This window comes from Python bivittatus, unplaced genomic scaffold (assembly GCF_059951505.1).
Source record: "Python bivittatus isolate LINGU-HERP-01145 unplaced genomic scaffold, Pbiv_v1 ctg000080_np1212, whole genome shotgun sequence".
Taxonomy (NCBI): Eukaryota; Metazoa; Chordata; class Lepidosauria; order Squamata; family Pythonidae; genus Python; species Python bivittatus.
Window position 1 is genome coordinate 78,626,579 of NW_028277035.1, and position 13,449 is coordinate 78,640,027.

Consider the following 13,449-nt stretch of genomic DNA (forward strand, 5'->3'; position numbering starts at 1 on the left):
CTGAAGAAAAAGTTTGCTGAGCTCACAAACTCTGATAAAAAGAGCTTCAGGGCTGTATATTCCAGATTTTTATCCTACGCTTTCAAAGAATAAATAATGAAGACCAGTAATTAGGAGAGCTGTATAGTGCTTCAGATTAAAGACATTTCAAGTACTTTGGTGCATATGTGGGCATATTTAAGAGGTAGATATGTCACCCTAGATAGTTTCTGCTTATCTGACCCACACAGCTGAGGATTCTGACCTATCAGGAGGCACGGCAAGAGGAGACCAAGTAGCAAATATTCTCTACAAAAGCTACCTTTCTATGGAACACTCTGCCCCCCAAAGTTAGGATGGCCCCCATTCTTAGAGCTTTCCAAAAGTTAGTAAAAGCTGGTCCTTCTGCGTGGCCTTTAGGATTAGTTGCAAAACCACCACTACCTATTTTACTGAATGTATTAATGTACTATGATTGTTATTGTCTGCATTAAAGTAGCTACATCTACTGCTACAAGTAGTACTGCGAGTAGACTTGCAGTAGCCCTCCACTGCTGCTGCAAGTCTTAGAAAAAATGTGCTTGGTGTAAGATGTTGCAGAGACATACTATATCTGTGCATCTTTTTGTCTCAGAATCCAAGGCACAGCCCTAGTAACAGCACATTCCTAACTTCTAAACATCTAAGCATTACAAGGGAAACTCTGCAATTTCATCTGCAAGAAAGCTCTGATCAACAAATATTATCAAGCTTGCTGTAGATTGAAACAAAAGTATAACTAATTTCAGAGGAGTAGCAGGAGCTACAGGGGAAGGAGAAGCAGGAAGAGAACATGTAGAACAGCACCCACAGTTCTTTAGATCCAAGCCAGCTTGTTTCTTCTCTCCTTCATCTAAAAAAATACAAAACTAGATTGGGAATCTTACAAAAGGGGGGGTCAGAAAGAGTCCTGGGTGGGTGGAGTAAGCAATGGGGATCAACCTTGTAGACCTGCTTCTGGAAAATAGATGTGTCTGGGTAATGCCCACCTTGGAAGCCATTTTGTAAGCAGACAAGCCTACCCCATCCCACCCTGCCCCAGGCAGTCATTGTGTAAGAAACACAAATTCACAATGTGTTCTTTAGATTCCAAGTGTGTAAGCTAACCCAAAAGATTACCTGCCTTTTTCTAGGAGCGAAAGGTAATTTCCTCATTTTAACTAGTACAATGAAGTACTGTATAGTTTTTGAATTCAGACTACCCTTCAAAAATGCATGACTCTTTACCTCCTTTCTTCCCAATTTTTTACACATTTCTTCCTTTTACTGGTCAGTTTTAATCACATCTTACTATTTCTTGCTATGCTTAATTAAAACTATGTCTCCTCTTATATTCAGTTCAAATTCCACTTGGGATGAATGCCTACAGATTAAACAGCTACAAGAATACAGTTCTTCTGTTTCCAACATAAAACAATGACAGAGCTGATATCCTATCCTGCAAAGCACATGACAGAGTACCTCTATAATGAGGATCATAAGAAGATAATAAAGAACAGCCCATTTAAGACCAATCAAAACTATCATTGTCAGAATATCAAAGACAATCAAGCACCAGCTAACATAAATCAGTGTAAAATCACATTGCTAGAAACATGGTATTGATATACAGCATCTGGTCATCAAAGTATTTTTCTCCCAAGTAATCTACCTACAATAAATATTTTTATTGCTTAAAAAAGCTGAGAAATTATATCATAACTTTGCATATTCAGTTTTATGTCGATGGAAGTATGTTAATATTTTGCATAGTCATTGCTATACAGATGGAAATTTATCAATAGTGAGGCATCCCCTTCTGTCTTCATTTTGTGTGGAATTAAGATGTTTTATAGTTTGATATGATGTTAAGAAAAGGCACATGATGGAAAGCCAAAACTGTCCCATATTTCAGAGAAGAGCAAACAGAAACTCACTGGTTATTTATAATGAAATGTTTGATCCAAAGTTTGTAAATCATTCTCACTGGATTTTTTTGGGTTTTATTTCTAATATTCCATCACCACACCCAAACCATTCAAAGATATTCACAGAGGTGGACATGCCTCCCCCAACTGATGTCCTCTAGATGTGCTGGGAATTTCCAGACATTTATGAGATTTGGAAAATCAGAAATCATGTTTTGCTATTTACATAAACTATGTTTTATTGATAGACCAAGTACTCATAGCACATGACAGCTGGATCCAAAGAGCTAATAACAAGGGGCATATTAGTAAGGTTGTACTCAATTCTGCATCTCTGGATTTTTCTTTGTTTCTGTTGACACTCCTTCCAGTATTTCTGGTTTAATGCTAATGCAGCATGACAGCAGTATAGGCATTTCTTAATGGTCAAGAATGCTATAGGACTTGAATGCATAACATACCTCAGGAAGTCTAGGACTGCAGCTAAAATTGATTGATTGATTGATTATGTGCCAGCAAATCATCAACAGTAATCTAAATCAGCCCCCTAAGTCCTGCTATGTTGGCTAATCATTGGGGAAGGGACGAAAGAAGAATGCCAGGAGTATATGCCAAGAGTATATACACCCAGCAGTATTACCCATGGCATGAAGGTAATCCTAGCTAAAGCAAGCAGGCAGCAGTAATACAGGAATATGCCAGAGGCAGATGATCACTTTAGTGACAATAGCAACGGCATCATTTCATATTGTGCAGGAAAAGGTACTCCTGTAATTTATCAAGAAAACCATATGGATAGACAATATAAAGTGACTGACAATTGGATGATTGTTGGATGATAGACCCCTCAGGTCAGAGGGCATTCAATATGATACTAAGGAAGAACTGAGGATCTTTCAGAGTGCCAGTGGTATTTATGATGCAGCTAAATTAAAGCCTTTGGGACATCTAGTTGCTGACGTTGCCATACAGGAAAAGAAAATCTGAAGTTGCAGACAGAATTACAGTGGAAACATAGAACATAAGAAGCATGGACATGGGAAAACTCAGTATAGTGAAAGATGAAACCAATCCTCTACATATTGACATCTCAGGCATAAATGAATTGAAGTAGACTGGAATTGGGCAGTTTCAATCAGAAGATTATACTGTTTGCTACTCAGTAAAAGGAGGTATGGCATTGCCTTCATAGTCAGGAGGGATACAGCAAAGACAATACATAGGTATAATGCAGTCAACTAACAAACAATATCAATTGGGCTTTGCAGACAACTCAGGGTACCCAAGTTTATGCCCAAATCACTGATGTAAAAATAGAGAAGGTTGTTTAATTTTCTAGTCAAGTGCAATCTGAAATTGACAGAACATGCAAGCATGATGTGCTGCTTGGGAATGGAGACTGGCGTACCAAAGTTGGAAATAGTAAGGAGAAAAACACAGTTGGACTGTATGCCTAGGAAACAGAAATGAAACAGGAAAACCACATGTCAGTTTCTGCCAATCCAATTGTTTCTTCATTGATAACACAATTTTCAAACAACCAAAACAATGCTTATATACATGGACATCACCAGATGGAATACATGGAAATTAATCTGACTTTATTCTTGGTACAAGAACTGCTTAAGTGCCAAAGCCAAGAAAGACAAAGATCTCAGGAAGAATTTCAGAGAGCTATTAGACAAGACAAGAAGAAGAATTACAACAACATCTGTAAAGACATTGAAGATGGAAAGTGAAATGGAAAAACAAGGAAAATCTAAAAGATCTCCAAACTCAGAAAAAGGTTCCAACCCCAAATTGCTATGCTAAAGGATGCCAATGGACAGATATCAACTGATTCAAACAAGTTCAAAGATGGAAGGAGTATACTGAAATTCTGTACAGCAGAGATGTCAACATCCAAGAAACCTTAGCAGACATTCCTTATTTACAAGAACCTCTAGTACTATAAGATGAAGTTTGATCAGCATACCAAGTTGGAAGGCTATAGGAATGGATGGAATATATACAGAAATTTAGTAAGCAACAGAAGAAGAATTAGTAAAAGTTCTAACCAAATTATGCTAGCAATCTGGAGAATGACACAGTGGCCAACAGATTGGAAGAGCCAGTCTATATAGCAATACCAAAGAAAAGGGACTTAAGAGAGTGTGCAAACTATTGTACAATATCCTTAATTTCATATGCTAGCAAAATATTGCTTAGGATCATCTATGCATGGAAAGGGGGAGGCCAGATGTATCCTGGATAACTGAGAAAACCAAAGAATAACCAAAACAAAACAAAAAAAGGTCAGTATGTGCTTTATTGATTATAGAAAAGCCTTTAATTGTTTTGACATGTCAAGCTGTAGAATGTGCATAGGAAAATGGGAATCCCAGAACATCTCATTTTACTCATGAGAAACCTATACAAGAGATAGCAAATCACAATCTGGATGGAACGTGGTGAAACAGACTGGCTCCAGGTCAGCAAAGGAGTGAGATAGGCTTGTATATTCTCTCCTTATTTATTCAGTATATGCTAAATATACATTGAGGGAAGCTGGGCTAGACAGCAGTTTTACATTAAAAGAAGAAACACCCATAATCTCTGATGATGGCTGAAAATGCAAATGATCTGGAAGCTCTAATAATGGAAGTCAGGAAGCACAGTGAAAGAACAGGACTAAGATCAAATATAAAGGAAACCAAGCTAACAGGTACAGCAACCAGCCTTAGAACTGACAATGAAGATATTGAAGTCATGGGCAACTTCTGCCTTTTAGAGTTGCCTATCAACAGTAAGGGAACCAGTAGCCAAGAAACATATTTCAAACCAGCTCTTGGTAGAACAGCAATGAAGGCCTTGGAAAAGATATTCATATACCATGACACATCTCTCTGGAAGTAAAAGTTGCACTTTGAAGAAATAGCATAGAAAGAGTATTGAAACTTTTGAATGCTGGTGTTGGAAAAGACTCCCGAGAATACACAGATAGCCAAGAAAACAAACAAATGGCACACAGAACAAATCACACCAGAGTTCTCACTCAAAGCACAAATGACCAGGCTTAATTTATCATATTTTGAACAAATTATGGGAAGATGTAGCTCCCTGGAGAAGTCCATAATGCTAGGAAAGGTGGAAACCAGGAGAAAAAGGGAGGTGAACAGCAGCAAAGTGGATGGATTCGATCACTACAGCAATGTGTTGCACTGTTGGAAGACCTGAAGGGGACAGATCATTCTGGAGAACGTCTATGTAGTTGCTAAGAGATGACACTGACTTGATAACACACAATCAATAAATCAATTCTAAATCATTCGTACAAAAAGTGCTGATCATTAGCCACACAAAGCCCATGACAGCACGCCTTCAAAGTGGGTAGGACTCAAAAATGTGGCCTTTCCTTCACGTTTTAGAGGGATTTTAAGAGGCCAAATTGGTACCTTAAGCCATGCACAGGTGTAAGGCACACATTTAATCTCTTAAAAACCCAAGGCCTGTCCCAGAAAATTGCACCCATTTTGGGTCCAGACCCTGCCCATTTTCTATATGTGGCTCTCGCTACGCTGTGCAAAGCATGCTGTCCCTCAGACCAACAGGAACTGCCAATACCTGAACTTCATATCTAAAAGTACAACTCTTGTAGATTTTCACTTCTGCTTTTCAGGAACAGGCTTAGACAAAGGAGCAGAATTCTTGTGTATATAATAGGAGCATACTTGGAAACAGTATGGAGACTTGAACCAGTTGTTCTTTGAACCCTTGTTACATCACAAATGCTGCAGAGGAAAATCTACTTTCAAGAACAGCTACCTGTCACTGGCTCAGAGTTAAAGCTCCGGGGGGGGGGGGGAGCGGGGGGGCAGGGAACAGAATACATATCATCCATTCTTGTTTTATATGCTTTATACATGCAACAACCCTCTGTGTACACAACTATATTATTCCAATTTGCTGTATTCAGCATAAATTTCTTAAGAGCACTGGAACAATCTGTTTCATCAAACATTAACCCCGCAATCCTATCTGAATTGGTGCCCAATCACCCTAAAATAAATGGTATTCTTTCCTTTCACAGAATTATAACAGTAAATACATACTGTCTGTATCTTACAGTTTCATGATACTAGGTAGCTTTTTTCAATGTTCAAAGGGTTAGCAGAAATATAGAATGTTAAAGATTTAAAAGTGAAAAACATGAGAAAATTAACTGACTTGGGAGAAATTCTGAAAGAAACAAGCTTCAGAAAAGAACCTTTAAGTGATGCACGTTTGTAACTATTTAATTTGAATATATTTCAATATCATCAGTGGTTACCTGTAGCAAGATGACATTACTGAAAATTCATATGTTTCTTTTTTATATAACTTTTATTAAAGATTTTTAAAAAGGAAGATAAAAGCTAATATAATGTAATTTAAAGTAAGAAAAAGAAAAAGAAAGCAAAGAGAAAGCAAAAAGTGCAAGAAAGGGGAAAAAAGTAAATGAAAAATAGAAAAAAAGATATAAAGAAGTAGCTTCCAATCTTCTTTCAGCAGTTATAAGTACAATTATAAATTTACCTCTTACTGTATTGTTACAACATAACTCTCTTCTTTCTATAATCTAGCCTGTCTAACCATCAAAACCATAAATCATAAGTTCATTTTTTTCTGTTTTGCACAAAGAGTCTGTAAGGGGTTTCCAGTCAGCAATAAACATAGATATTGTCTTTTCTCTGATCAAAGAAGTCAATTTAGCCATCTCAGCAAGTTCCATCATCTTCACCAACCATTTCTCCATTGTGGGTAATGCCGAATCTTTCCATCTTTGTGCATACAGTAATCTTGCTGCAGTTATCATGTACAGAAACAAAGTTCCATAACTTTTTTCCAGCTGTTTGTCCATCAATCCCAAAAGAACCTCTGTTCTCAATTTGTATATTAATCTTTAAAATCCTCTGAATCAGTGTATGTATTTGAATCCAGAATTTTCTAGCTTTTTACACATCCACCAAACATGATAAAATGTCCCTTCTTGTTGTTCACATTTCCAACCTAATTTTGAAGTGCCTTTATATATTTTAGATAATTTCTCTGGTGACATATACCAAGGGTACATCATTTTATAAAAATTCTCCTTATGATTATAACATAGCATACATTTCAATTCTTTCAGCCACATATTTCCCATTGTTCCGTCTGTATATTATAACCAAAAATTTTAGCCCACTTTATCATACATTATTTCACTTTTTCTTCTTCTGTTTCAAATTTCAATAAATGTTTATACATTTTAGCAATTACATCTTCATTTGTACACAATTCTATTTCAAATTCAGTCTTACAATGTTCAAAACCATAAATTATTTTGTCTACTTTAAATCTCTCTAATAATTGTAAATAAGAGAACTGTTGACAACTATATCTCTCTGCCACCAGTTCTTCTTTTGATTTTATTTTACATTCCCCTTGACAGAATTCTTGTATCTCACGATAAGTTAGCCATTTATTTTTGCCTATTATTTCTCGTCTATAAAATTCTTCTTGTGAAGAGAGCCACAAAGATGTTTTGGGGCACAACCTGAGTTTTATCTATTCCATATTCTCAATATGGCACATCTAACATAATGATGTTTAAAATCCACATTAACTTGACTTTATTGCACCACAAATATCCATGACACCCAAATCTCAGGTCATGTCCTTCTAACTCCAAAGGCCTTCTATTTCTCAGCAAAAATTCATACAATGTTTCAATAATGAGACACTGTTTTACAATTTTTTATTTCTATCATCCTCATTCATGATGGTTCTGTAAACTGATTTAGCATTACTCCTATCTGCAGATGAAGAAAGGAGCTAAACATAAGCTAGACTAATATAAACTATTATACATTTTCATGAAGCCACAGTAGCCCTGGTGATATATCAGAAATGATTCGTTAGTTAGAAATTGAGAATTCTGCCTGCACAACTGCAAAATCAATGCAAAAACACCAAATGATCCTTTTGAAAAGGAATTCAATACTCTAAAATTTTACGGGCTCTTCCCAAATACATCTGCAACCAGACAACACTTGACCTGTATCCATGAAGAGAGACTCCTCCAGGAGTGTCTTGGAGACAGTCTCTCTCCCTTGTACCCATCTTATATTGCTGTACAGCAGTATATCACTGGTTTATATTGGTTTATAACTCAGGTTTCTTTTTTCTTATTGCTGCCTGACCTTCTGCAGGATTGAAAAACTTCATTATTAACAGCCTTACTACTTCAGCAAAGCAAACATGAAGCATTTTGCATCCAACCCGATTACATAAGATCAGCTTACAAGAATTCAAATATCTGGTTGTGCAATTGTTTTATTCTGATATGAACCAGTACCATGGACTACTATGACTAAGCATTTTGCACCTGCTAACTCCAATAGCATCCCCAGTTTAATTTGGGGACATGTGACTTCTACCTCCAAGTCAGAACCCAGTCAATAGATTACTCTCTTCTACTTACCTCCGCCATATGTAGCAGCCAACATAATTGAAGAAACCCACGCAATCTCACTGTACGATGTACCAAAGAAATCCTGGATTTCTTTGAAGAAGATTGCTATTCCTTTGGGGAAAGCATATGAAAATCCAATGGAAATGAATGCTCCAAATACTACTGCCCATCCCCATTGGCCATCTGGAGGGGTGTAGGCTAGACCCGTGTCTGCTGGAGGTGGCATGTCAAGACTAAATTAAGTTCCTGTAAGCACTTTTCTGGAAACCCTGAAAAACAAAGTGCACACCCATAATAAGCTAATAACACATTCATATCAGCAGCTTGTTCACTTTCACATAATGTTTTCCTCTTTCTACGTATTGTATTTCTGAATTGTGGCAGCCTCTCTGATAGACACAACAATTGCTAGATATATCTAGAAATCTTATTTTTAAGAAAACGTTTACTCCCCAACATTTATCTCATTTTGACTACAAATATTGATGGATTGGTTCTGCCCTTTAGCTAGTTCCATATAACATTCAGGATTCTCAAAATCATAAAAAAATAATCTCCAAGAAAATGGAAAGGTTTATCTGTGGACTTGTCTGCTACTTTCAAAGTAATGTTCTATTTCTATTCACATCCTATATAACATCTGAGCATATATTGTAGATCACAGATTGGTAGCAGACCACCTGATTTTTTTTTTCTTGGTCCCCAAGTCAGCACTGACTCCTGATGACTCCCTGGACAAGTCTGTGAAGTTTTCTTGGCAAGTTTTCAGAAGTGGTTTGCCCTTGCCTCCTTCCTAGGGCTGAGAGAGAGTGACTGTCCCAAAGTCACTCAGCTGGTTTTGTGCCTAAGGCAGGACTAGAACTCATGGTCTCCCAGTTTCTAGCCTGATGCCTCAACCACTCCCTCAAACTGGCTCTGATTTTTAGACCATGCAAATTCTGCTTAAAGACTGAAATATGAGTTTGTTATATGAGCAAATGCTAAGGATTTAAAACATATCAGTAAGATACGAAAAATTAGCTATAAGCCTAATCAGAAAATATCAGGTGCCCATATAATAACAATACTATTACAAATAAGTGGCATGGAAATTATTTGTCAGTAAACAAATTAATCATTAGCTTTTAAAATAAATTGAAATGCCTGAGCAAAAAGGAACAAGAAGGCAAGTTATTAGCAGTGCTAATAATTCCATTAGGATGGCAACAAGGAAACTTTGAATAATATTTGTATTAATAAATAAATAATATTAATAATTAATAATAATAATAAATGATAAGTAATAAATAAGTTTGTTTCATAGCCACTAATTCTCTGATATAAAGCATGCACTTAGTTAATACAGAAAGCTTGGGAATGATTATGACTTTTTCCACATAATCCCTCCACAGAGAATCTATAGATGTGACAGAAATGCCATCCATATCAATGAGGAGACCCTTCAGAACAAGGATAGACAAAAAGCCTTTCAGCTATGTGTACCACTCCAAGATCCCTGACCACTGGCTAAGGTGCTGCAGATAATTCAGTTAAATTTCAGAGGTGGACTATGTTTTTTCATCTCTGGAGACAAAAAAAGTAATTGACAATTCAATCTTCATGAGGGAATAGCCTGAAAACAGCAACCAATTTAAGGAAGTCCCTGTCCTCCCAGTTCAATACCATCTCACACAGTCACAAAAACTACCTCCTTATTGTGTCCTACAGAATATTTCCAGCTGATGACAGGCTTATAATAGGTTAAGACAATGTCATGGTTGTCACAGTGGCCTGAAATCTCAGTTGGCTGCAGCATGGGAAATGAGATACTTTGGGATAAATGTCCTAGGGTTTTTCGGCACTGTCATATAGATTAATACATGGGGTGGCCAGACGATTTTCCACTTTGTTTCTTTGTGCTGGTACATAATTAAAAACATCCAAACTCAGTATCTGAAAGCAACATACATTTCTTATTGACGAAAAAAATAACCCTTCCCAGCCCTCTTTTGGTATTGCACTGCATACCTAGGTAGACAAAGTTGAGAGAGAGAGACTCTACCCATTTAACTACAGTAATGAAACTTGCTGGGTGTTTCTGTAACTTAAATCCATAATTTCTCCACTTGCACTCTGGAATGATGGAAAACATCTGATCTTTTGTGTAACATATTTTAGGTATTTGGAGAGTGTCTCCAAGACTGTCATCTTGTTCTTAATTCCGTCAATCACTCTTCATGGGTCTTAGTTTCTAAATCTCTAATTATCCTTTCTCCCATAAGTTTCTTCTAGTTTGTCTTATCTCCCAGGATATCAGCTATCTCCCCCAGGTTTGTGTAATCTGCAAATTTAATGAGCATTTGTTCCACCTTATCCAAGTATTAATAAAATGTTAAAGAGCATGGGCCTCAGAACTGACCCTTGTAACACTCCACTTGATACTTTACTAGAATTTGATGAGTATTCTTTAAATAGAATTTTCAATCCAGTTATGTATCCACTTAATTTTCATGGCATCCAAGCCCACATATAATTAGTTTATTATTATAAGAAGAAATATATCTTTCTTCCATTGAACTGCACTAACAAGCCGAGATTCCTCTTCGTGTTTCCTTGCTCACAACTCATCACAACAACTCATCAGCTGTAATAATAGGCAATATTCCCATACCAGCTTCTTCGGTGATGGTCAGTGATGGTTAGACAAGACAACCCTAAAGGAATCTTGATGGGAAGGAATATAGGGCTTTATAGGTCTTACCTATTTTTCCCTTTTTTGGCACTTCCTTTGATTGTCTTCAAGTACCAGATTAAAAGTGATAGATTGACTCCTACAGAAATATTGTAAAAATTAAATTTTCCTCCTTTTTATAATCTTTTTCAGATTATAAAGGGCATCCACCTTTAGTTCTGATGATGAAAAAATGATATCAGATACAAACACAAAAATCACACCATGATTTTGCACCATGATATCATGATACACTTTGATCAATTGTCCCCCTGTCCCCACTGTTGATGCTGAAGCTTAACTATGTGTTTGGGGCAATTTAGCTGGAAGTTTGGGTTTTTTGATGCAATAATTCACTTCAAAGGATATGGCTAGAAGGATATACATTTTAAGTAAATAAACTGTATATTAGCTCAGTGGTAAAACGTTTGTCTAGTTTTAGTGTATTCAGATTATTTCCTATACACTGTGCTTTCAGAGAATCTATGGAAAGTAATTCCAGATTTCTATTGGCACCTTAATAGTTTATGTGAGCTACCAACCACAAAAAAGTGCTTTTAATTAACTTCAGAAACAGTTATTACTTAAGACCCAAAGGCCATGTTAAAACTAGTTCTGAGTCTCTAGGAAACTGCTCCTGAACAAAGGAAACGGACTGAAGATGTAAATCAAGGGTGAAACTTGATATAATCAATTCGGTTTTTCCCACGAGCTGCTTCTATTGCTTCTTTTTTCCTACTCTTACCTGAAAATTCGTGCAAATTTCACCAAAGGAAGATGACATATGAGCTAAATTTTACTGTAAATATTCATGTTCAAACAAGCCACAAAGTGTTTTGCAAAAAAATAAAAGAGACCTGATTTCTGATACACAGTTCCTTGCATGTTATTTACATTATTTAAATATATCTAACTGAATATGAAGATACAGTGGGTAGTGGCTGATCTCAACACAAAACTAACCAAAGTAGGACCTGCATAGTACTTGGACAGGAGACCACCAGGAAATCCTTGTAGGATAGAATGGGAAGTTGAAAAAAGCTTCCTAGAGGTAAGCAATCTCGACTGACTGCATCTATATCAATTAAAACTATTCAGGTAGTCCCCAGATTCTAGCTTTACCTTTTAAAATCAGAATTAATGTTGGTCATAATCCCAAAGTAACAAGATTTTTGTGCTTCCAGAGCTGCCTCTCTTTTGAGAGAATACCTACATGCAACTGCACACAGAGCCACGAGCTGCCTTTCTTTACATATTCATGTAAAGAATTCATACTTGCAGTTTCAGCCTACAAAGGAAACGCTGCACTCCTGTATAGAGGGATACATGTGTATCACCTGTTGCCTACATTTTGGAAATGTATTACACGGAGGTAGATTTAAGCAGGAAAAACAGAAGCACATCACTACGTTGCAGCTCAGAGGATCGACACCCAGCCCTCCTTCACAGACTGAAATGCTTGTCGCAGCCCATCTGCCAAAGTGGCAAGAAAAGGGCACACAGAAGCAGCATCGCTGAGAGGCATGAGTTACTACCCTTAACGCGATGGGCGCTGTCAAAGGCTGGATTGCAGCCTCTGTATGCACTCCCTGTTGTAACCAGACCATGCTGACTGATGAACCATTTCTCTGGTTTCTCGAGACGCGCGCGCTGCACATCAACAGGACACGCTGGCAGATGACGCGCGCCCACGCGTCCCGGCCCCTCGGCGCTACGCACGTGGGTAGAGCGCTCCCGCTGCCTGCAGAGCTCCCGCCTCTTTCTCCCACTTTGAAACTGCGGGAAAAGTTGAGCGGCTTTCCCTCCCCACGTCCCGGAGCTTCTGCGTGGAGGACGCTCCAGCGGAGCGTCGAAGCCGGCGGGCGCAGGCGGCAGGAGCCCACCGCTGTCCGCTCTTACCTTCTGCTTCAGGCCAGCCAGATGTCTGCTGGGGACACGATGCGCCGGGAGGCGGAGACACAGAGAGGCAGAGCTTAAGTAATGGTAGGCGGGGAGGCGCGGGATCTCCCCTCGGCCGACCATCTGACGCAAGAAGGGCGAGCTGGCCCTGTCTTTCGCCTCTGGCGAGAAACCTCGCTCGGGCCAGCGCGCGCGCCCTGCTACCTCGACCTGGGAACTCTCTGCCTCGCGCGCGCCCGGGGAAGCCTGGCTGTGCTTTCGGTGTCTTTGATCGCTTTCCCCTCAGGGCTGCTGCTGTGATGAATGACCCTGATTGGAAAAGGGAGCTGCAGAAAAAAGACGAAGGTTGGCTCTTTGCCTTAATTCCTGTTGGTCCCCGCTGGTGCTTTGCCTTTGCTTCAGCGAAGCCTTGCTGCGTGCTGTACTTTCTATAACAGAAGAGC

The 13,449-nt window shown here is 38.3% G+C and overlaps 1 protein-coding gene across 2 annotated transcripts in view; it reads right to left on the reverse strand.

Moving 5' to 3' along the window:
* LOC103050716 (monocarboxylate transporter 2-like) overlaps positions 1-13,122 on the reverse strand; it is a 33,527-nt gene extending 20,405 nt beyond the window's left edge. The window contains exons 1-2 of one of the 2 annotated variants that reach the window (XM_007430890.3): positions 13,007-13,122; positions 8,407-8,666 (exon numbers count right to left, since the gene is read on the reverse strand). In XM_007430890.3, coding sequence (XP_007430952.1) covers positions 8,407-8,623 — 217 coding nt within the window. In that variant the 5' untranslated portion in view covers positions 8,624-8,666; positions 13,007-13,122. Of the gene's footprint in view, positions 1-8,406; positions 8,667-12,826; positions 12,893-13,006 lie in introns of those variants that run through there. The other variant, XM_025168363.2, reaches the window with a different exon arrangement.
* Between the last annotated feature and the right edge of the window lie 327 nt (positions 13,123-13,449).